We start from the raw sequence: 26,089 nt of genomic DNA on the forward strand, positions 1-26,089 counted from the left end.
CAGACAGACAGACAGACAGACAGACAGACAGACAGACAGACAGACAGACAGACAGACAGACAGACAGACAGTGTGTGTGTGTGTGTGTGTGTGTGTGTGTGTGTGTGTGTGTGTGTGTGTGTGTGTGTGTGTGTGTGTGTGTGTGTGTGTGTGTGTGTGTTTCAACAAATGGATGTTCAATATTTGGCACTGACTGTATCCGTTTTCCAACTTGACTTGGTGTTCCACTACAGTGGCTTTCAATCTAGGTATAAGATCCATTTCTATGCTATTCTTCACCATAATAAGAACAGCCGCCAATTCTACCCAGTTACACCAACATCTACATATCTATTAATACAATTCTCCTCTCTGCCAGGTACACCAAGATGAAGACAGCCACCAACATCTACATATTTAACCTGGCTCTGGCTGACTTCCTGGTTCTCGCTACCTTACCATTCCAGGGAACAGACGTTTTCCTGGGCTTCTGGCCGTTCGGTAACGCCCTCTGCAAGGCCGTGGTCTCCATCGACTACTACAACATGTTCACCAGCACATTTACTCTGACCGTGATGAGCATGGATCGTTACGTGGCCGTGTGCCATCCGGTCAAGGCCCTGGACATGAGGACGCCCCACAAGGCCAAGGTGGTCAACATCTGTGTGTGGGTCCTGGCGTCGGCGATAGGGGTACCGGCCATGGTGTTGGGAGATGTGGAGGTGGAGGTCGAACATAACAGTAGGTTATATTGGGTGTCTGTCTGTCTGTCTGTCTGTCTGTCTGTCTGTCTGTCTGTCTGTCTGTCTGTCTGTCTGTCTGTCTGTCTGTCTGTCTGTCTGTCTGTCTGTCTGTCTGTCTGTCTGTCTGTCTGTCTGTCTGTCTGTCTGTCTGTCTGTCTGTGGCTACGTTTAGACAGGCAGCCCCAATTCTGATATTTATTTCGGTAGTTGGTCTTTTCACCAGATCAGCTCTGAAAAATAAGGATGTTAAATAGACATTGTTTGGTTAATTATCAAGTCTGATTTATCTGTTCTACCCTCAGTCTGACCTCTGACCTCTGTGTTCATCTATATTCAGATTCTCTCTCAATTTAATTCAATTTCAGTTCCATTTAAGTAGTTTTATTGGCATGGGAAACATATGTTTACATTGCCAAAGCAAGTGAAAAAGATAATAAACAAAAATGAAATAAACAATAAAAAATTAACAGTAAACATTCTACTCCCAAATGTTCCAAAGGAATAGAGACATTTCAAATGTCATATTATGGCTATATACAGTGTTGTAACAATGTGCAAATAGTTAAAGTACCCCAAAAAAAAAAAAATATATATATATATATGTAAATATTGGTTGTATTTACAATGGTTCTTGTTCTTCACTGATTGCCCTTTTCTTGTGACAACAGGTCACAAATCTTGCTGCTGTGATGAACACTGTGGTATTTCACCCAATAGATATGGGAGTTGGTCAAAATTGGATTTGTTTTCGAATTCTTTGGGGGTCTGTGTAATCTTAGGGAAATTTGTGTCTCTAATATGGTCATACATTTGGCAGGAGGTTAGGAAGTGCAGCTCAGTTTCCACCTAATTTTGTGGGCAGTGTGCACATAGCCTGTCTTCTCTTGAGAGCCAGGTCTGCCTACGGCGGCCTTTCTCAATAGCAAGGCTATGCTCACTGAGTCTGTACATAGTCAAAGCTTTCCTTAATTTGGAGTCAGTTACAGTGGACAGGATTCTGCCACTGTGTACTCTCCGTTTAGGGCCAAATAGCATTCTAGTTTGCCAAAAATGTTTGTTAATTCTTTCCAATGTGTCAAGTAATTGTCTTTTTGTTTTCTCATGATTTGGTTGGGTTTATTGTGTTGCTGTTCTGAGGAGTTGTGAGGTCTGGTTGTGTTTGTGAACAGAGCCCCAGGACCAGCTTACTTATTAAGGGGCTCTTCTCCAGGTTCATCTCTCTGTAGGTGATGGCTTTGTTATTGAAGGTTTGGGAATCGCTTCCTTTTAAGTGGTTGTAGAATTTAACGGCTCTTTTCTGGATTTTGATAATTAGTGGGTATTGGCCTCATTCTGCTCTGCATGCATTGTTTGTTTTTTTTATGTTATGCACAGAGGATATTTTTACAGAATTCTGCATGCAGAGTTTCTATTTGGTGTTTGTCCCATTTTATGAAGTCTTGGTTGGTGAGCGGACCCCAGACCTCACAACCATAAAGGGCAATGGGTTCTATAACTGATTCAAGCATTTTTAGCCAGATCTTAATTGGTGTGTTGAATTTTATGTTCCTTTTGATGGCATAGAAGGCTCTTCTTGCCTTGTCTCTCAGATCATTCACAGCTTTGTGGAAGTTACCTGTGGCGCTGATATTTAGGCTGAGGTATATATCTGGGGGGTTTTGTGCTCTAGTACAACGGTGTCTAAATGGAATTTGTACTGGACCATTTTTGGAACATCATTATTTTGGTCTTACTGAGATTTACTGTCAGTGCCCAGGTCTGACAGAATCTGTGCAGAAGATCTAGGTGCTGTTGTAGGCCCTCCTTGGTTGGTGACAGAAGCACCAGATCATCAGCAAACTGTAGACATTTGACTTCAGATTTTAGTAAGGTGAGGCCGGGTGCTGCAGACTGTTCTAGTGCCCTCGCCAATTAGTTGATATATATGTTGAAGAGGGTGGGGCTTAAGCTGCATCCCTGTCTCACCCCACGGCCATGTGGAAAAAAATTTGTGGGAGGTTTTTTGCCGATTTTAACTGCACACTTGTTGTTTGTGTACAGGTTTTTTTTAATGGTGTATGTTTTACCCCCAACACCACTTTCCATCAATTTGTATAGACCCTCATGCTGAAATGAGTCAAAAGCTTTTTTGAAATCAGCAAAGCATAAGAAGACTTTGCCTTTGTTTTAGTTAGTTTGTTTTTCAATTAGGGTGTGGACGGTGAATACGTGGACTGTCCTCCGGTAATTTGGTTAAAAGCCAATTTGACATTTGCTCAGTACATTGTTTTCACTGAGGAAATGTACCAGTCTGCTTTAAATCATAATGCAGAGGATTTCCACAAGGTTGCTGTTGATGCATATCCCACAGTAGTTATTGGGGTCAAATTTATCTCCACTTTTGTGGTTTGGGGTGATCAGTCCTTGGTTGCAAATATTGGGGTAGATGCCAGAACTAAGGATGATGTTAAAGAGGTTAAGTTTAGCCAATTGGAATCTGTGGTCAGTATATTTTGTCATTTAATTTACGATACCATCAAAACCACGGGCCTTTTTGGGTTGGAGGGTTTGTATTATGTCCTGTAGTTCATTCAACGTAATTAAAGAATCCAGTGGGTAGTCTTTTATAAAATATTCTAAGATTTGTATTTGGTCATGTATATCTTCTTATGGGCAGGTGGGACGGTAGCGTCCCACCTGGCCAACATCCGGTGAAATTGCATGAGCGCGATGTTCAAACTACAGAATTATAAATATTTAACTTTCATAAAATCACAAGTGTAATACATCAAAATAAAGCTTAACTTCTTGTTAATCCAGCCGCTGTGTCAGATTTCAAAAAGGCTTTACGCGAAAGCACACCATGCGATTATCTGAGGACAGCGCCCCGTATACAAAACCATGAAAAACATATTTCAACCAGGCAGGCACGCCACGAAAGTCAGAAATAGCGATATAATAAATGCCTTACCTTTGATGATCTTCTTCTGTTGGCACTCCAAAAGGTCCCAGATACATCACAAATGGTCCTTTTGTTCGATAATGTCCTTCTTTATATCCATAAAAACTCAGTTTAGCTGGCGCGCTTCAGTCAATAATCCACCCAGTTTCCCCCCTTCAAAATGCATACAAAATGAATCCCAAACGTTACCAATAAACTTTTCCAAACAAGTCAAACAACGTTTATAATCAAACCTTAGGTAACCTAATACATAAATAAACGCTAAAATTTAAGACGGAGAATCGTTATTGTCTTTACCGGAGAAAAACACCAAAGAACGCGCTCTCATTCACGCGCTTGGAAACTACAGCCAAAATGGGAGCCACCTAGAAAAACTACAATTTCTGGCAAATTTTTCCAAAAACCAGCATGAAACTCTTTCTAAAGACTGTTGACATCTAGTGGAAGCCCTAGGAACTGCAATCTGGGAGGACTTCACCTTATAATAAAAGTGACAGCCATTGAAAATAGTGGTGGGCTGGATTGTTTTTGGGGGGGATGGTTTGTCCTCGGGGTTTCGCCTGCCATATCAGTTCTGTTATACTCACATACATTATTTTAACAGTTTTAGAAACTTTAGAGTGTTTTCTATCCAAATCTACCAATATGCATATCCTAGCTTCTGGGCCTGAGTAACAGGCGGTTTCCTTTGGGCACGCTTCTCATCCGGACGTGAAAATACTGCCCCCTACCCAAGAGAGAATATGTTTTTGCTGGTTGTTCTTTGTTTTAGGGCCAAAAAGATTGGAGAAGTGATTTATCCATACATCTCCGTTTTGGATAGATAACTCTTTGTGTTGTTGTTTGTTTAGTGTTTTCCAATATTCCCAGAATTGGTTCGATTCTATGGATTCTTCAATTACATTGAGCTAATTTCTGACGTGCTGTTCCTTCTTTTTCCATAGTGTATTTCTGCATTGTTTTAGTGATTCACCATAGTGAAGGCGTATGCTCAGGTTTTCGGGGTCTATGTTTTTGGTTGGATAGGTTTCTCAATTTCTTTTCTTACGTTTTTGCATTCTTTATCAAACCGTTTGTCATTGTTGTTAATTTTCTTAGGTTTTCTGCTTGAAATTAGTTGATTTAATAGGGAAGCTGAGAGGTCAAATAAACTGTTAAGGTTTTCTACTGCCAAGTTTACACCTTCACTATTACAGTGAAATATTTTGTCCAGGAAGTTGTCTGAAAGGGATTTGGTATTTGGTATTTTGTTAGGATCCCCATTAGCTTTTGCAAAGGCAGCAGCTAGTCTTCCTGGGGTCCACACCAAACATGAAACATGCCATAATACAGAACAATAACAGACAAGAACAGCTCAAGGACAGAACTACATAAAAACAATTAAAGGCTAAAGGCACACGTAGCATACATATCAATATCAATACGTACACATAAACTATCCAGGTCAAATAGGGGAGAGGCGTTGTGTGCCGTGAGGTGTTGCTTTATCTGTTTTTTGAAACCAGGTTTGCTGTTTATTTGAGCAATATGAGATGGAACGGAGTTCCGTGCAATAAGGGCTCTATATAATACTGTATGCTTTTTTCAATTTGTTCTGGATTTGGAGACTGTGAAAAGACCCCTGGTGGCATGTCTGGTGGGGTAAGTGTGTGTGTCAGAGCTGTGTGTTAGTTGACAATGCAAATAATGTGTGATTTTCAACAAATTAATATTTCCTATAAAAATAACAAGTGATGCAGTCAGTCTTTCCTCAACTCTTATCCAAGACAGACTGGCATGCATAGTATTAATATCAGCCCTCTGATTACAATTAAGAGCAATACGTGCCGCTCTGTTCTGGGCCAGCTGCAGCTTAACTAGGTCTTTCCTTTCAGCACTCAACCACACGACTGGATAATAATCAAGATAAGATGAAACTAGAACCTGCAGGACTTTCTTTTTGGAATGTGGTGTCAAAAAACAGAGAATCTCTTTATTATGGACAGACCTCTCCCCATTTTTACAACCATTGAAAATATATGTTTTGACCATGACAGTTTACGATCTAAAGTAATTTAGTCTCCTCCACTTGTTCAACAGTCACACCTTTCATTACCAGATTCAGCTGAGAACTTAGGGAATGCTTTGTTCCAGACCTCCTGAGTGGCGCAGCGGTCTAAGGCACTGCATCTCAATGTTAGGGGCATCACTACAGACATCCAGGTTCAAATCCAGGGTGTTTCACAACCAGCTGTGATTTGGAGTCCTGTAAGGTGGTGCACAGTTTGGCTGGTGTAGAATGTCATTGTAAATAAGATTTTGTTTTTAACTGACTTGCCTAGTTACATAAAGGTAAAATACAATGCTCTTACTTTAATAGATGCTCAGGACCAGTTTATTGCTGGCCACCCATTCCAAAACAGACTGCAACTCTTTGTTAAGGGTTTCAGTGACTTCATTAGCTGTGGTTGCTGATGCGTATATGGTTGAAACATCAGCGTACATAGACACACATGCTTTGTTTAACTTCTTATGGCTGCAAGCCCGAAGCCGGGCACAATATGACAACAGCCACTTCAAGTGCAGGGCGCGAAATTCAAAATATATATTTTTTAAATATTTAACTTTCACACATTAACAAGTCCAATACAGCATTTGAAAGATAAACATCTTGTGAATCCAGCCAACATGTCCGATTTTTGAAATGTTTTACAGCGAAAACACCACGTAAATTTATGTTAGCTCACCACCAAATACAAATAAGGACAGACATTTTTCACAGCACAGGTAGCATGCACAAAGCCAACCTAACTAACCAAGAACCAACCAAACTAACCAAGAAACAACTTCATCAGATGACAGTCTTATAACATGTTATTCAATAAATCTATGTTTTGTTAGAAAAATTTGCATATTTGAGCTATAAATCAGTTTTACATTGCAGCTACCATCACAGCTACCGTCAGAAATGGCACCGAAGCAGCCAGAGTAATTACAGACACCAACGTCAAATACCTAAATACTCATCATAAAACATTTCTGAAAAATACATGGTGTACAGCAAATGAAAGACAGGCATCTTGTGATTCCAGCCAATATTTCCGATTTCTTAAGTGTTTTACAGCGAAAACACAATATAGCATTATATTAGCTTACCACAATAGCCAGAAACACAAGCCATTCCCCAGCAGCAAAGGTTAGCGATCGTAACAAACCAGCAAAATATATATAATTTTTGACTAACCTTGATAAGCTTCATCAGATGACAGTCCTATAACATCAGGTTATACATACACTTATGTTTTGTTCGAAAATGTGCATATTTAGAGCTGAAATCAGTGGTTATACATTGTGCTAACGTAGCATATTTTTCCCACAACGTCCGGATATTTTTCTGGCACTCACATATTCTGACCAAATAACTATTCATAAACATAACTAAAAAATACATGTTGTATAGGAAATGATAGATACACTAGTTTTAATGCAATCGCCGTGTTAGAATTCTAAAAATAACTTCATTACGATATGCAGTTTACGTTATGGCGAGAGCGTGCCCAAAACCTGGCCGCAACCTACTAGTACAACATGTTCGACAGATATATGAAATAACATCATAAAATGGGTCCTACTTTTGATGATCTTTCATCAGAATGTTGTACAAGGGGTCCTTTGTCGGGAACAATCGTTGTTTGGATTTAGAATGTCCTCTTCTCCAGTCAATTAGCACGGAAAGCTAGCAAAGTGGCGCTAAGCTCTCCTTCCTGAACATACGCAGACAACGCAACACGCCTAACGTCCCGAAAAAATTTCAATCATCTAATGAAACTATATTGAAAAAACATACTTTACGATGATATTGTCACATGTATCAAATAAAATCAAAGCCGGAGATATTAGTCGTCTATAACGACAGCTGTACAGAAGGCAAAACCAGGTCCCTTCGCGCGCTCTCCAGAAAACAGGAAACTGGTGACACGTCATACAAAGAGCATTTATTCGAGCCCAGATCAAGTTATACACTCAATTTCTTCTCTCACTGCCTGTCGACATCTAGTGGAAGACGTATGAAGTGCATGTAATCTAATAAATATCAAGGACCTTTATAGGCAGCCCCTAGAAGAGAGCATCGATTTCAGATTTTCCACTTCCTGTCAGGAAGTTTGCTGCAAAATGAGTTCTGTTTTACTCACAGATATAATTCAAACGGTTTTAGAAACTAGAGAGTGTTTTCTATCCAATAGTAATAATAATATGCATATTGTACGAGCAAGAATTGAGTACGAGGCCGTTTGAAATGGGCACCTTTTATCCGGCTACTCAATACTGCCCCTGCAGCCCAAACAGGTTAATACCAGTGGCAGGTCATTGGTAAAAATAGAACAGAGTAGAGGGCCTAGAGAGCTGCCCTGCGGTACACCATACTTTACATTTACATTTTAGAAGCATTAAAGAAATCCCTTTGAGTTCTACTAGAAAGATAGCTCTGAATCCACAATATGGCAGAGGTTGAAAAGCCATAACACCTACATTTTTTTAACAACAGGTTTTGGTCAATAATATCAAAGGCTGCACTGAAATCTAACAGTACAGATCCCACAATCTTCTAATTTCTTTCAACCAAGCATCATTCATTTGTATCAGTGCAGTACATGTTGATTGCCCTTCTCTATAAGCATGCTGAAAGTCTGTTGTTAATTTGTGTACAAAGAAATAGCATTGTATTAGGTCAAACATGACTCTTTCCAACAGTTTGTCCAAGACCTGGCAGCAAGCTGATAGGTCTGCTGTTAGAACCAGTAAAGGCCAACTTCAACTGTAGATTAATATGGACTATTTTCATCCATTTCCTGAGTAGCTTGTCAGAGATAGACATAATATGGAAAAGAGTAAACAAAGCAAGAGAAAGATATATATACATTCCGCAGTCCATTAATCAATTGGTGTGTCTTCTCGGCTTTTGGGAGGGCAATGTATCCACACGATCTGGCATCTTTCATGGCTGGGATAAGTTCTTTCCTCTTTTGGTGCACAGCTTCAGGATAGTTGAGGAAGATATACGTTCCTCTCAAGTTCTTGGCTCTTTCCAGAACAGCTACCTTGTCCTTGAACCTAAGGAACTTGACCACTATCGGCCTGGGCCTGTCACCTGAGCCAGCAGTGGGATTTCAAGTCCTGCAGGTGCGCTCCACCTCAATCTTCCGGTGGTTCATCTTCAATTTCTCAGAGATCATTTCCCTCACTTTGTCCTCAGACTCCGTCCACGTCTCATGTGGAGATTCTGCAATTCCATCCACAACCATGTTGGTCCTCTTTGATTGTACCTCGAGACAGCCACATAACAGGGACAATCTGCCACAACGGTTAACAGCACCGCTGGCTACTTCAAGCCCTCAATAAACTCTGCTAGCTTGATGGGCAGCTAGAGTTGAAGTCGGAAGTTTACATACACTTAGGTTGGAGTCATTTAAACTCGTTTTTCAAACACTCCACACATTTCTTCTTAACAAACTATAGTGTTGGCAAGTCGGTTAGGACGTCTACTTTGTGCATGACACAAGTCATTTTTTCAAACAATTGTTTACAGACAGATTATTTCACTTATAATTCACTATATCACAATTCCAGTAGGTCAGAAGTTTACATACACTAAGTTGACTGTGCCTTTAAACAGCTTGGAAAATTCCAGAAAATTATGTCATGGCTTTAGAAGCTTCTGATAGGCTAATTGACATCATTTGAGTCAATTGGAGGTGTACCTGTGGATGTATTTCAAGGCCTATCTTCAAACTCTGTGCCTCTTTGCTTGACATCATGGGAAAATCAAAAGAAATCAGCCAAGAACTCAGAAAAAAGTTGTAAACCTCCACAAGTCTGGTTCATCCTTTGGAGCAATTTCCAAAAGCCTGAAGGTACCAAGTTCATCTGTACAAACAATAGTACGCAAGTATAAACACCACGGGTCCATGCAGCCGTCATACTGCTCAGGAAGGAGACATCTTCTGTCCCCTAGAGATGAACGTACTTTGGTGTGAACAGTGCAAATGAATTCCAGAACAACAGCAAAGGACCTTGTGAAGAAACAGGTACAAAAGTATCTATATCCACAGTAAAACGAGTCCTATATTGACATAACCTGAAAGGCCGCTCAGCAAGGAAGAAGCCACTGCTCCAAAACCACCATAAATCAGCCAGACTATGGTTTGCAACTGCACATGGGGACAAAGAACATACTTTTTGGAGAAATGTCCTCTGGTCTGATGAAACTAAAATATAACTGTCTGGCCATAATGACCATCGTTATGTTTGGAGGACAAAGGGGGGAGGCTTGCAAGCCAAAGAACACCATCCCAACCGTGAAGCATGGGGGTGGCAGCATCATGTTGTGGGGGTGCTTTGCTGCAGGAGGGACTGGTGCAATTCACAAAATAGATGGCATCATGAGGGAGGAAAATTATGTGGATATATTGAAGCAACATCTCAAGACATCAGTCAGGAAGTTAAAGCTTGGTCGCAAACGGGTCTTCCAAATGGACAATGACCCCAAGCATACTTTCAAAGTTGTGGAAAAATGGCCTAAGGACAACAAAGTCAAGGTGTTGGATTGGCCATCACAAAGCCCTGACCTCAATCCCGTAGAAAATTTGTGGGCAGAACTGAAAAAGCGTGTGCGAGCAAGGAGGCCTACAAACCTGACTCAGTTACACCAGCTCTGTCAGGAGGAATGGGCCAAAATTCACCCAATGTATTGTGGGAAGCTTGTGGAAGGCTCCCCGAAACGTTTGACCCAAGTTAAACAATTTAAAGGCAATGTTACCAAATGGTAATTGAGTGTATGTAAACTTCTGACCCACTGGGAATGTGATGAAAGAAATAAAACCTGAAATAAATCTTTCTCTCTACTATTATTAATCTGACATTTCACATTCATAAAATAAAGTGGTGATCCTAACTGACCTAAGACAGGGAATTTTCACATACAATCTGAGTTTAAATGTATTTGGCTAAGGTGTATGTCAACTTCCGACTTCAATTGTAGTTAGCAGCTAGGCTATCTGCTATGCCAAATAGCTCCTCACACCCTTGGATGGCAGGATGACTGGACAGACAGTAGCAGTCCCAGCAACAGATGCCAAATGCACCACGGGATCCAAACTAAAAAATTTAGCTCGCTATTAAAAAACTTTCCAATATACTTTGAAAACAAAAGCTTTTCAAAACAACAAACTGAGCTCTCCCTCGGTCCCCGTTCAACAGAAAGTGACGTGAGCGGACTTTGTTGTTGTCTAATAATTTTTAGGGAAGGTTTCTACACTACTTTCCTTCCATCTAAAGCATTTCTTAATATTATTCAGTTCCTTTGGCTTTGATGTCTCATGATTGAGTATTGCTCTCCACCTGGGTCAGCTAGGGGGCGTGTAATCTGGTCTGGTTCCACCTGGGTCAGCTAGGAGGCGTGTAATGTGGTCTGGTTCCATCTGGGTCAGCTAGGGGGCGTGTAATCTGGTCTGGTTCCACCTGGGTCAGCTAGGAGGCGTGTAATGTGGTCTGGTTCCACCTGGGTCAGCTAGGGGGCGTGTAATGTGGTCTGGTTCCACCTGGGTCAGCTAGGGGGCGTGTAATGTGGTCTGGTTCCACCTGGGTCAGCTAGGGGACGTGTAATATGACATATCTACTGTGGTATACAGTGTCTGAATGACATGTTTACTGTAAAATAATGTAATGTATTTTTAAAATGCCATAATATCTGACTCACTCTTGTAGGTTCGTGCTCGACAACATCCCTAGAGTACGACCTTTCCTCACACAGGAAGTGGTGTAGGCCCTACTCCAGCCACTTGTCATCTCCATTTTGGACTACCGTTACTGTCTGTTGGCCGAGTTCCTGTTCGACAACATCCCTAGAGTACATAACATCAATGACATCTTACAGTTAATATAAGTGGGTGTTTTCTCCACAGTGGTGATGGTGATGGAGTGGTTTTCACCAATGGAGGGATGGAGTGATGGAGTGGTTTTCACCAATGGAGGGATGGAGGGAGGGATGGAGTGATGGAGTGGTTTTCACCAATGGAGGGATGGAGTGATGGAGTGGTTTTCACCAATGGAGGGATGGAGTGATGGAGTGGTTTTCACCAATGGAGGGATGGAGGGAGGGAGGGAGGGATGGAGAGGTTTTCACCCATGGAGGGATGGAGGGAGGGATGGAGTGATGGAGTGGTTTTCACCCATGGAGGGATGGAGGGAGGGAGGGAGGGATGGAGAGGTTTTCACTAATGGAGGGAGGGAGGGAGGGAGGGATGGAGAGGTTTTCACCCATGGAGGGAGGGATGGAGGGATGGAGTGATGGAGAGGTTTTCACCCATGGAGGGAGGGATGGAGAGGTTTTCACCCATGGAGGGATGGAGGGAGGGATGGAGTGATGGAGAGGTTTTCACCCATGGAGGGAGGGATGGAGAGGTTTTCACCCATGGAGGGAGGGATGGAGGGATGGAGTGATGGAGAGGTTTTCACCCATGGAGGGATGGAGGGAGGGAAGGAGGGATGGAGAGGTTTTCACCCATGGAGGGAGGGATGGAGTGGTTGACCCTAACCGATGCTGGGATGATTGGTACCTGGCGACGGGGTATTGAGCCCAGTAACAGGCAGAGCAGACGCCCCGAGACAGATCTGTGTGTGTGTGTGTGTGTGTGTGTGTGTGTGTGTGTGTGTGTGTGTGTGTGTGTGTTTGTGTGTGTGTGTGTGTGTGTGTATGTGTGTGTGTGTGTGTGTGTGTGTACGTGTGTGTGTGTACGTGTGTGTCTGTTCGTGTGTGTGTGTGTGTGTGTGTGTGTGTGTGTGTGTGTGTGTGTGTACGTGTGTGTACGTGTGTGTCTGTTCGTGTGTGTGTGTGTGTGTGTGTGTGTGTGTGTGTGTGTGTGTGTGTGTGTGTGTGTGTGTGTGTGTGTGTGTGTGTGTGTGTGTGTGTGTGTGTGTGTGTGTGTGTGTGTGCATGCAAACCAACTGAGTGGGAGGACACAGAGAGATGAGAAATTGATTCCAATAAGGCTTTTCTAAATGACAGAGCTCTGGTGAGATAACGCTCCATTTTGCAGAGATGAGAGGGTCGCCAACAATGAAATGAAAGAGCGCAGATAGAGAGAGACAGTGAGAGAGAGGAGAAAGAGAGAGAGAGAGGGAGGGGGGAGACAGAGGAAAGATATGGGGGAAGAGAGCGATTAAGAGGGGTGAGGGAGAGAGGGTAGAAGGGGAAGAAAACGAGAGAGAGGAGGGAACAGAGCGAGAAAGAGGGTGAGATAGAGAGAGAGAGAGAACAGGATATGGATGAACAGAGAGAGGGAGAGATGGAGGGGGTGGGGAGAGAGAGAGAGCAGGGAGAGGAAGAGGGCAGAGAGAGAGAGCAGGGAGAGAGAGGGTGGGCAGAGAGAGGGAAAGGGTGGGGAGAGAGAGAGAGCAGGGAGAGGGAGAGGGGGTGGGGAGAAAGAGAGAGAGAGAGAGAGGAGGGAGAGGGAGAGGGAGAGGGAGAGAGAGAGAGAAAAAAACTGTAACTCTCAAAGGATAATGTTTCTGTTCCTTGAAGTGTTAGCAGACTCTGTTCAGAGACAAATATCAATATCCGGCTTTACCAAGCTGTGCTGTTTATCCACGGGATCAAGCTGTGCTGTTTATCCACGGGATCAAGCTGTGCTGTTTATCCACGGGATCAAGCTGTGCTGTTTATCCGTGGGACCAAGCTGTGCTGTTTATCCACGGGACCAGTATTTCTCATCCTAGTGTAATACCATGTGGGTCATTCCTGATAGTCTCACGGCACCAAAAAAATCGATTCATAAAATTTCACATCCCGATGTAAAGTTGACTGTAGCTACTGTATAGGAAAAGGACTTTGAGCAGGCGCTTAATGTTAAAACACATGATCAGTTCAGCAAATAACAAACAGAGACTCCATGTAACGGATTGAAATTAAACTGGATATACTCAGCCACAGCTTAAAACGTCGGGAACCTTTTTGCAACTGGATTGTACGTTGTCAATCGAACAGAGGGTCGCTAGTTTAAGCCGAGGCGTTGATATGGACAGCGAAGGAAGTGTTATGAAACTGATCAACTAGCAGTGTGAATTTTGACATTCTTTTTTAGATTTAGTCTTGTTTTAGTCATTTTGACTAAAAATAGCATTAAGTCTTACATTTTATTTTGTAATTTGGATAATTATTTAGTCTAGTTATTGTCAACATGACAAAAAAACAATTGTCCCTTTTAGTCAACTAAATTCCCTTTCATTTTAGTCAACTAAATTCCCTTTCATTTTAGTCACATCACTTTTAAATCGCCTCATTAACCTATAGTAAACATAAATCACAGACTTACATGTGAACAAACATACATAGCTTTCTCCTACCAACACATTTTACTGCAAAACATCCTATTCTCTTCCCAACAGCAGAAATATGACAAACATACAGTATGTAAGAATAATATTATAATATATAATAATTATTTGATCATGTAAATTCCTATTTCAGCCTGTATTTACCCAATCAGATATAGAGGAGTTATTTACCCAGTCAGATATAGAGGAGTTATTTACCCAGTCAGATATAGAGGAGTTATTTACCCAGTCAGATATAGCGGAGTTATTTACCCAGTCAGTTATAGAGGAATTATTTACCCAGTCAGATATAAAGGAGTTATTTACCCAGTCAGTTATAGAGGAGTTATTTACCCAGTCAGATATAGAGGAGTTATTTACCCAGTCAGATATAGAGGAGTTATTTACCCAGTCAGATATAGAGGAGTTATTTACCCAGTCAGATATAGAGGAGTTATTTACCCAGTCAGATATAGAGGAGTTATTTACCCAGTCAGATATAGAGGAATTATTTATCCAGTCAGATATAGAGGAGTTATTTACCCAGTCAGATATAGAGGGGTTATTTACCCAGTCAGATATAGAGGAGTTATTTAACCAGTCAGATATAAAGGAGTTATTTACCCAGTCAGATGCAGTGTAGTGACAGTGATGTCTCATGGTCTGACAAACACCACTCTTTCTCTGTCACCCTGTTCACTTTTGGTTGCGCGGCCAGGCACGACTCCAACACCATCATTAAGTTTGCCGATGACAAAACAGTGGTAGGCCTGATCACCGACAACGATGAGACAGCCTATAGGGAAGAGGTCAGAGACCTGACCTTGTGGTGCAAGGACAAGGAGAGATTCTCCCTCAACGTCATTAAGACAAAGGATATGATTGTGGACTACAGGAAAAGGAGGACCGAGCACACCCCCATTCTCATCGATGGGGCTGTAGAGGAGCAGGTTGAGAGCTTCAAGTTCCTTGGCGTCCACATCACCAACAAACTAACTTGTCCAAGCACACCAAGACAGTTGTGAACAAAACCTATGGGTCCTCAGATCCTCAAAAGGTTTTACAGCTGCACCATCGAGATCATCCTGACGGGTTGCGTCACCGCCTGGTATGGCTAATGCTCGGCCTCCGACCGCAAGGCACTACAGAGGGTAGTGCAAACGGCCCAGTACATCACCAAGCTTCCTGCCATCTAGGACCGCTGTACCAGGCAGTGTCAGAGGAAGGCCCTAAAAATTGTCAAAGACATCAGCCACCCTAGTCATAGACTTTTCTCTCTGCTACCGCACAGCAAGCGGTACCGGAGCGCCAAGTCTAGGTCCAAAAGGCTTCTAAACAGCTTCTATCCCCAAGCCATAAGACTCTAATAGAATATTGCTACCAATATTTTTTGCATTGCACCACCCCCTTCTACGCTGCTCCTACTCTCTGTTATTATCTATGCATAGTCACTTTAATAACTCTACCTACATGTACATATTTCCACAATTACCTCGACACCGGTACCCCCTGCACACTCTGTACCCCCTGTATATAGCCCCGCTATTGTTATTTTACTGCTGCTCTTTAATTATTTGTTATTCTTATCTCTTACTTTCTTAACATTGCATAGTTGGTTAAGGGCTTGTAAGTAAGCGTTTCACTGAAGCAAGTAAGGAGGTTTGTTAGGGACAAACAAACAGGTGTACTGCAGCAAGTCAAGGCTGGATGATGAACAGTAAGCGGAGTCTGAGGTGTGGCCATTGAGGGAGATGTACTGGGTCTGATTAGTGAAGTACTGTTTGTTTATTATGTGATCATCAGAGACAGTTGTCAGGAGAGACACTTGAATATATCAGAGGATTGGCCCCAAATGGAAGCCATTTGGTTAACAATAGGTTAACCATAATCCTAAAGGGTAAAAAGACATCCAGGTTCAGATGAGCTCTCAGCCTTACAGAGTTGGAGCACAGGTTAAAGGTAATAAACCGTAGATTACCTGTTCAGTTTGGAAAGCAGGCTAGATAGTGTTTTTTGAAAAGGAGGGAGGAAGAGGGTCATAATCACACCAGAGAGAAAGAAAGAGGCTTCTTCTAAACATCAGTGATGTGAAGTGTTTCTTTTTTAAATAGCAACTCAGAAATTGTCTTTTGAAGTTCAGGATTGCTCCTTTCAGCTGCCAGGGTTTGTTAAAAAACAAATTCCACTGAATTGAATTTAGCGTTGTATTAAAGAGCTACAGGACTGTCGGAGTTTTCCAGCTGCTCGGTTTTTAGAGAGTTTTGAAAGGCAGGCTGTGGAAATGTCCGAGCAAATGTCAGAGATTAAGTGATTATACCTCGAGGGAGGGGAAAAAAACAGAATGACTCCATGTGCTTATTTTGAATTTGTGTGATAGAATTTATTTCTATGTTGAATCCACAATAGAATATATTGTTTAAGTGTCATTCCATATTTCTACGGGACCTGAGTTTTCAAAAGAGATTGGATTCTTAGGGGTGATTTTGTTTGATTGGATTATTCTGTCCTCTCATTCCTTCTACTATAATAATAAACCCTCTGTCCTATAGACATGTTGGTTGTTGAGCGACAAAACCGACGGGTGCACAACTATGGGGCAAAACTGACGGGGATGGCTTAGATTGTTGACGACATTTTAACTATATTTCGCCTCCGAATATCTATTGAAAAAATAAATACATTTGCACAATGAGCACTTGTTGTCTCTCAAATGCATCGTTACAGTTGTTTTTTAGCTAGCTAGCAATTTGGATTCATATTAGCATAGATGTGAGAATCAAAACAAGACATGGTATCAAGAACAAGATGAAACCCGCTGAAATGAGACCACCTACGATTCCTAACACGGCAGCTTCTTGTCCTTGTTGCTAGCTACAGAGCCTTCAGAAAGTATTCCTACCCCTTTGGCTTTTAATTGTTTTATTTCACCTTTATTTAACCAGGTAGGCCAGTTGAGAACAAGTTCTCATTTACAACTGCGACCTCGTCAAGATAAAGCAAAGCAGTGCGACAAAAAACAACAACACCGAATTACACATAAACAAACATACAGTCAATAACACAATGGAAAATCTGTATACAGTGTGTGCAAATGAAGTAAGGAGGTAAGGCAATACATAGGCAATAGTAGCAAAATAATTACAATTTAGCCATTTACACTGGAGTGATTGATGTGCAGATGAGGATGTGCAATTAGAAATACTGGTGTGCAAAAGAGCAGAAAAACCAAAACAAATATGGGGATGAGCTAGGTAGGTAGGTAGGTAGTTGGTTGGATGGGCTATTTACAGATGGGCTGTGTACAGCTGCAGCGATTGGTAAGCTGCTCTGACAGCTGATGCTTAAAGTTAGTGAGGGAGATATAAGTCTCCAACTTCAGTGATTTTTGCAATTCGTTCCAGTCATTGGCAGCAGAGAACTGGAAGGAAAAGCGGCCAAAGTAGGTGTTGGCTTTGGGGATGACCAGTGAGATATACCTGCTGGAGCGCGTGCTACGGGTGGGTGTTGTTATGGTGACCAGTGAGGTGAGATAAGGCGGAGCTTTACCTAGCAAAGACTTAAGGATGATCTGGAGCCAGTGGGTTTGGCGACGAGTATGAAGCGAGGGCCAACCAACGAGAGCATACAGGTCGCAGTGGTGGGTAGTATATGGGGCTTTGGTGACAAAACGGATGGCACTGTGATAGACTGCATCCAATTTGCTGAGTAGAGTGTTGGAGGCTATTTTGTAAATGACATCGCCGAAGTCGAGGATCAATAGGATGGTCAGTTTTACGAGGGCATGTTTGGCAGCATGAGTGAAGGAGGCTTTGTTGCGAAATAGGAAGCCAATTCTAGATTTAATTTTGGATTGGAGATGCTTAATATGAGTCTGGAAGGAGAGTTTACAGTCTAGCCAGACACCTAGGTATTTGTAGTCCACATATTCTAAGTCAGAACCGTCCAGAGTAGTGATGCTAGTCGGGCGGGCGGGTGGGGTCAGTGATTGGTTGAAGAGCATGCTTTTAGTTTTACTAGCATTTAAGAGCAGTTGGAGGCCACGGAAGGAGTGTTGTATGGCGTTGAATCTCGTTTGGAGGTTTGTTAACACAGTGTCCAAAGAAGGGCCAGAAGTATACAGAATGGTGTCGTCTGCGTAGAGGTGGATCAAGGTGGATAAAATGATTATTCCACATGTTGTTGTGTTACAGCCTGAATTTAAAATTAGATGACATATCTTTTTTCCTTCCCCATCTAAACACAATACCCCGTAATGACAAAGTGAAAACATGTTTAAAAAAGAATTTTGGAATACAGAAATATGTAATTTACACAAGTATTCACACCCCTGAGTCAATACTTGTTAGATTCACCTTTGGCAACGATTACAGATGTGAGTCTTTCTGGGTAAGTCTCTAAGAGCCCTTCACACCTGTATTGTACAATATTTGCACATTATTCTTTTTAAAAATTCTTCAAGCTCTGTGAAGTTGGTTGTTGATCATTTCTAGACAACCATTTTCAGGTCTTGCCATAGATTTTCAAGCCGATGTCAGTCAAAACTGTATGTAGGCCACTCAGGAACATGCAATGTCTTCTTGGTAAGCAACTCCAGCGTAGATTTGGCCTTGTGTTTAAGGTGAATGTCCTGCTGAAAGGTGAATTTGTCTCCCCATTGTCTGTTGGAAAAAAGACTGAACCAGGTTTTGCTCTATGATTTTGCCTGTGCTTAGCTCTATTTAGTTTATTTTTATCCTAAAACACTCCCTAGTCCTTGCCGATGACAAGCATACCCATAACATGACGCAGCCATCACCATGCCTAAAAATATGAAGAGTGGTACTTAGTGATGTGTGGTGGATTTTCCCCAAACCTTACGCTTTGTATTGCAGTTTTACTTTAGTGCCTTATTGCAAACAGGATACATGTTTTGGAATATTTTTTTATTCTTTACAGGCTTCCTTCTTTTCACTCTGTATTGTGGAGTAACAACAATGTTGTTGATCCATCCTTAGTTTTCTCCTATTACAGCCAATAAACTCAGTAACTGTTTTAAAGTCCCTATTGGCCTCATGGTGTCACGATCGTGTGGGAGTGAGACGGACCAAAACGCAGCATGTGGAAAATAAGCCATCTTCCTTTTATTATTGAAGAAGGCAAAACGAAACAAAACACTTACAAACTAACAAAACAACAAACGACCGTGAAGCTAATAAACGTAGTGCACACACACAGGCTACAAACGTTCAGACATAGACAATTCCCCACAACAAACTAAAGCCTATGGCTACCCTAAATATGGCTCCCAATCAGAGACAACAGAAACCAGCTGTCTCTAATTGGGAACCCATTCAGGCAACCATAGACTTTCCTAGACAACTACACACAACATAGACACTGCTAGACAACTATACTAAACATAAACCCAACTACTCTAAATAAACCCCCTAAACCTTACAATCACCCTGGACACTACAAAACCCACATAAATACCCATGTCACACCCTGACCTAACTAAAATAATAAAGAAAACAAAAAATACTAAGGCCAGGGCGTGACATAGCCCCCCCCTTAAGGTGCGAACTCCGGGCGCACCAGCACAAAGTCTAGGGGAGGGTCTGGGTGGGCATCTGACCACGGTGGTGGCTCAGGCTCAGGGCGAGGTCCCCACCCCACCATAGTCAATCCCAGCTTATATCTCCCCCTACAAATGACCACCCTCATATTACCCCCACTTAATCTTTTGGGTAACATCGACACAAGGGGCAGCACCGGGATAGAGGAATAGCTCAGGATAGAGAGGTAGCTCAGGATAGAGAGGTAGCTCAGGATAGAGGGGCAACTCCGGACTGAAAGGCAGCTCCAGACAGAGAGACAGCTCTGGACTGAGGGGCAGTTCTGAATAAATAGCCGCTCTGGGCTGAGGGACAGCTCATGACTGGCTGACGGCTCTGGACGCTCATGGCTGGCTGACGGCTCTGGACGCTCATGGCTGGCTGACGGCTCTGGACGCTCATGGCTGGCTGACGGCTCTGGACGCTCATGGCTGACTGACGGCTCTGGACGCTCATGGCTGACTGACGGCTCTGGACGCTCATGGCTCACTGACGGCTCTGGCAGATCCTGTCTGGTTGGCGGCTCTGGCAGATCCTGTCTGGTTGGCGGCTCTGGCAGATCCTGTCTGGTTGGCGGCCCTGGCAGATCCTGTCTGGTTGGCGGCTCTGGCAGATCCTGTCTGGTTGGCGGCTCTGGCAGATCCTGACTGACGAATGGCTCTAGCGGCTCCTGACTGACTAACGGCTCTGACGGCTCGGGACAGACGGGCGGCTCTAATGGCTCGGGACAGACGGATGGCTCAGACGGCGCTGGGGAGACGGATGGCTCAGATGGCGCTGGGGAGACGGATGGCTCAGATGGCGCTGAGGAGACGGATGGCTCAGATGGCGCTGCGGAGACGGATGGCTCAGATGGCGCTGCGGAGACGGATGGCTCAGACTGATCCTGTCTGGCGGAAGGCTTTGGCTGCTCCTGTCTGGCGGAAGGCTCTTTAGGCTCATGGCAGACGGGCAGTTCATGCGGCGCTTGGCAGACGGACAGTTCAGGCGCCGTTGGGCAGACGGCAGACTCTGGCCGGCTGAGACGCACTGTAGGCCTGGTGCGTGGTGCCGGAACTGGAGGTACCGGGCTAAGGACACGCACCTTCAGGCTAGTGCGGGGAACAACAACAGGGCACACTGAGTTCTCAAGGCGCACTATATGCCTGGTGCGTGGTACCGGACTGATGGCACGCACCTCAGGACGAGTGCGGGGAGAAATAACAGTGTGTACAGGACTCAGGAGACGCACAGGTGGCTTAGTGCGTGGTGCCGGAACTGGAGGCACTGGGCTGGAGACACGCACCATAGGGAGAGTGCGTGGAGGAGGAACAGGGCTCTGAAAACGCACTGGAAGCCTGGTGCGTGGTGTAGGCACTGGTGGTACTAGGCTGGGGCGAGGAGGTGGCGCCGGAAATACCGGACCGTGCAGGCGTACTGGCTCTCTTGAGCACCGAGCCTGCCCAACCTTACCTGGTTGAATGCTCCCCGTCGCCCGACCAGTGCGGGGAGGTGGAATAACCCGCACCGGCCTATGTAGGCGGACCGGGGACACCATGCGTAAGGCTGGTGCCATATAAGCCGGCCCAAGGAGACGTACTGGTGGCCAGATATGTAGAGCCGGCTTCATGGCACTTGGCTCAATGCTCAATCTAGCCCTACCAGTGCGGGGAGGTGGAATAACCCGCACTGGGCTATGCACACGTACAGGAGACACCGTGCGCTCTACTGCGTAACACGGCGTCTGCCCGTACTCCCGCTCTCCACGGTTAGCCTGGGAAGTGGGCGCAGGTCTCCTACCTGCCCTTGGCCCACTACCTCTTAGCCCCCCCCCCAAGAAATTTTTGGGTAGTACTCACGGGCTTTTCAGGCTTCCAGCCACGTCTCCTTGCTGCCTCCTCATATCTCCGCCTCTCTGCCTTCGCTGCCTCCAGCTCAGCTTTAGGGCGGCGATATTCTCCTGGTTGAGCCCATGGTCCCTTTCCATCCAATATTTCCTCCCATGTCCATGAGTCCTGGTTACTTTGCCGCTGTTGTTGGTTCCGCTCATGCTGCTTGATCCAATGTTGGTGGGGAATTCTGTCACGATCGTGTGGGAGTGAGACGGACCAAAACGCAGCATGTGGAAAATAAGCCATCTTCCTTTTATTATTGAAGAAGGCAAAACGAAACAAAACACTTACAAACTAACAAAACAACAAACGACCGTGAAGCTAATAAACGTAGTGCGCACACACACAGGCTACAAACGTTCAGACATAGACAATTCCCCACAACAAACTAAAGCCTATGGCTACCCTAAATATGGCTCCCAATCAGAGACAACAGAAACCAGCTGTCTCTAATTGGGAACCCATTCAGGCAACCATAGACTTTCCTAGACAACTACACACAACATAGACACTGCTAGACAACTATACTAAACATAAACCCAACTACTCTAAATAAACCCCCTAAACCTTACAATCACCCTGGACACTACAAAACCCACATAAATACCCATGTCACACCCTGACCTAACTAAAATAATAAAGAAAACAAAAAATACTAAGGCCAGGGCGTGACACATGGTGAAATTCCTGAGCAGTTTCTTTCCTCTCCGGCAACTGAGTTAGGACATGTTAAGCACATTTTTAATCCTGAACTTATTTAGGCCATAACAAGGGTTTGAAAACTTATAGGCTTAAGACATATCAGCTTTTCATTTTTTATTAATTTGTAAAATGTTCTAAAACATACATCCACTTTTACATTATGGGGTGTTGTGTGTAGATCAGTGTCACAAAATCTCAATTTAATCAATTTTAAATTCAAGCTGTAACACAATTGTATATTTTTTTACTTTTAATGTAATTTATCCTTTATTTAACTAGGCAAAATGTGGAAAAAGTCAAGGGGTGTGAATCATTTCTGAAGGCAATGTATCTGGCCATCCAGAAATGTGGTGTGCTAGCCCTATGTCCTACCCCTAGTCCTAAGCCTTATGTCCTAACCCTAGTCCTAATCATAGTCCTAATCCTCATGTCCTAACCCTAGTCCTAATCCTCATGTCCTAACCCTAGTCCTAAGCCTCATGTCCTAACCCTAGTCCTAATCCTCATGTCCTAACCCTCATGTCCTAATCATAGTCCTAACCCTCATGTCCTAACCCTAGTCCTAATCCTCATGTCCTAACCCTAGTCCTAACCCTCATGTCCTAACCCTAGTCCTAATCCTCATGTCCTAACCCTAGTCCTAAGCCTCATGTCCTAACCCTAGTCCTAACCCTAGTCCTAACCATCATGTCCTAACCCTCATGTCCTAGCCCTCATGTCTTAACCCTCATGTCCGAACCCTCATGTCCTAATCCTCATGTCCTAACCCTAGTCCAAACCCTCATGTCCTAATCATAGTCCTAACCCTCATGTCCTAACCCTAGTCCTAAGCCTCATGTCCTAACCCTAGTCCTAACCATCATGTCCTAACCCTCATGTCCTAGCCCTCATGTCTTAACCCTCATGTCCTAACCCTCATGTCCTAACCCTAGTCCAAACCCTCATGTCCTAACCCTAGTCCTAACCCTATGTCCTAACCCTCATGTCCTACCCCTAGTCCTAACCCTCATGTCCTAACCCTAGTCCTAACCCTCATGTCCTAACCCTAGTCCTAACCCTAGTCCTAACCCTCATGTCCTAACCCTAGTCCTAATCCTAGTCCTAACCCTCATGTCCTACCCCTAGTCCTAACCCTAGTCCTAACCCTAGTCCTAACCCTCATGTCCTAACCCTAGTCCTAACCCTCATGTCCTAACCCTAGTCCTAATCCTAGTCCTAACCCTCATGTCCTTACCCTAGTCCCAACCCTCATGTCCTAACCCTAGTCCTAACCCTATGTCTTAGCCCTCATGTCCTAACCCTCATGTCCTAACCCTTGGATTAACCCTCTGCCCTGTCTCCCTCCCAGGTTTAGAGTGTATTGTAGTCCTCCCGGACCCTCGTAGCTACTGGGACTCTATGTCCAACCTTAACCCCTATGTCATGTTTCTAACCCTGTCTCCTGTCTCTCTCCTAGGTATAGAGTGTAACATAGTCCTCCCAGACCCCCGTAGCTACTGGGACCCGGTGTTCGGCACCTGCGTCTTCCTCTTTTCCTTCCTCATCCCGGTTACCATCATCAGTGTCTGCTACAGCCTGATGGTCAATCGCCTTCGCAGCGTCCGCATCCTGTCCGGCTCCAAGGAGAAGGACCGTAACCTGCGCCGCATCACCCGCATGGTCCTGGTCGTAGTGGCAGCCTTCGTGGTCTGCTGGACCCCCATCCAGATCATGGCTCTGGCCCAGTTGCTGGGCTTCAACCTGGGTAGCCTCCTCACCATGGTCCTGATGCACTTCTGTATCGCGCTGGGCTACGTCAACAGCAGTCTTAACCCAGTCCTCTATGCCTTCCTGGACGAGAACTTCAAGAGGTGCTTCAGGGAGTTCTGCCACCCGGGTCCGTTCCGCCTGGACAGCCGGCAGCAGTCTGGTCGGATGAGGAGCATCGCCCGTGAAGTTGCCTACAACTGCAAAACGGCGGACGGGAATACAAACCCCGCATGACTAGGCGTGGAGCTGCCCCTGGTCTGCCAGGAGCCCCAGAACAACCACCACCAAGGGACAGGGAACTCCAACACGGAGCTCACGCAGATCACTACCCTCTAGCAGCACGTCGGCCCCCTGGGCTGGGGCCGAACGGGGACGGGCCAGGGTAGGGGCAGAGCCTGGGGGCCAGAGGTAGCCCGGGGCAGGGGCAATGTGCGAATGGCCTGGTTGGTGCCGGACCCGGATCTGTGCCGTAGCGGCTTGGAGGCCGAACAGCAGGGTCATATATTCTAACAGACTTTCTACTCGGGACTAAGGGGCTCTATTTCTCTGTGTCTTTGGTAAACATGGTTGTCATTTTGTCATATTTTAGTGGATTGATCATTTTCAGGGCCGATTAAGCTTAGAGTTTAGGTCTGTGACTTTAGGTCTGTGTGCTTCAAGGACGATTTCCAGGAAAAGTCGACAGTTGTTTTTTTGCCGCGCTTCTCTCCACTCTGAGTCTGGCCCATTGTTGGTTGGTTAGTTGATTAATAATGTTGTTGTCATTTTTTCCTTGTGTTGTACGGATGCTTTTTTTGTTTGTTTCTATGCTGTAAGTAAATACTGTAAATGAAGGTTTCTTTGTGTATTTCTGTTTTATTTTGTCGGTGAGCAACAACTTATCTAACTCCATGGCCTTAGATACCAAGCAAAGTCTGTTATAAATGCTATCCACCATCCTGGATAAAGCGTGTTAGTCATTGATGGTGCTTTACTTGTTTGTTTTCTATCACCTTACAGGTGTAGGAACGGGCAACACATCACAACAGAGACTTGCTTGTTTGAAGCCTTTATTCATTGTTACCGATGAAATAATCATTGAGATGATGACGCTGCCTGAGGTTCCACATATACATATTTTTGCTTGTCGTCCTGTAAAAAAAAAGGAAGAAGAAGCAACAATATTTTGTATTACAATGTGTTTTGGAGCAGCACAGTCTTAAAGTAAGATTTACTTCAAAAGGGAAAAACAAAGTGCAGCAAAATTAAAATATATAATTATATATAATGTGGTGTGCATAGAAATATAATTAATTATATTCATTCTATTTTTATGGTGGTGTTACTCTGTATATATAGACATGCTATATAAAAGGTATGTAAAAGTATATAAGTATTGTTACAGTCATCTATCTAAGACACTTCTAAGACTTCTGTCTTTATATATGATTCATGTTATTGGTGTATATTTGCCTCTTGAGTCTGTATGCGTGCTGTTAACTCTTTGTGTACAGAGGTGCAGATAAAATCTTTCCTAGGGTTGCCAAATTCTGGTAACTTTCCCAAAAAGTATTGGTTTGGGGATTCAAGATGTCCAGCTTATTCTCTCCTGATTCCTGGAATTCTTTCAACAAGGGTTTTCTGGAACAACAGGGAATTCTGGGAAAGTTATCAGAGTATTTCCATTAGTTTACATTTTCAGACCACTTGAATGTCAACAGAAAATTCTCAAAAAAGCCAAATCTAGCAAAAAAATGTTGTTGTAATTAATATTAAAAGAGAAAAACAGTGTTTGCGTAAATGGTTGTTGCTGTAATGAAGATTGTAACAGTATGTTTACTCATGAACTGCATTTTACGTAGCTATTTATTATTATTAATGAATGGTTAATTTGCTGATGCTAAAGACATTTTATATGCTAGCCAGCTTGTTGTTGATGCTAAAGACAGTTGAAATGCTAGCCAGCTTGTTGTTGATGCTAAAGACAGTTGATATGCTAGCCAGCTTGTTGTTGATGCTAAAGACAGTTGATATGCTAGCCAGCTTGTTGTTGATGCTAAAGACAGTTGATATGCTAGCCAGCTTGTTGTTGATGCTAAAGACAGTTGAAATGCTAAACAGCTTGTTGTTGATGCTAAAGACAGTTGAAATGCTAGCCAGCTTGTTGTTGATGCTAAAGAC

The 26,089-nt window shown here is 43.7% G+C and overlaps 1 protein-coding gene across 2 annotated transcripts in view; it reads left to right on the forward strand.

Moving 5' to 3' along the window:
• The window catches only part of LOC120060804 (nociceptin receptor-like), a 74,672-nt gene extending 50,509 nt beyond the window's left edge, over positions 1-24,163 (forward strand). Inside the window, exons 2-4 of one of the 2 annotated variants that reach the window (XM_039010225.1) lie at positions 359-707; positions 8,319-8,328; positions 23,637-24,163. In XM_039010225.1, the coding sequence (XP_038866153.1) occupies positions 359-707; positions 8,319-8,328; positions 23,637-24,163 (886 nt within the window). Of the gene's footprint in view, positions 1-358; positions 721-8,318; positions 8,329-23,636 lie in introns of both variants that reach the window. The other variant, XM_039010226.1, reaches the window with a different exon arrangement.
• The last annotated feature ends 1,926 nt before the right edge of the window (positions 24,164-26,089 follow it).

Source organism: Salvelinus namaycush, chromosome 16 (assembly GCF_016432855.1).
Source record: "Salvelinus namaycush isolate Seneca chromosome 16, SaNama_1.0, whole genome shotgun sequence".
Taxonomy (NCBI): Eukaryota; Metazoa; Chordata; class Actinopteri; order Salmoniformes; family Salmonidae; genus Salvelinus; species Salvelinus namaycush.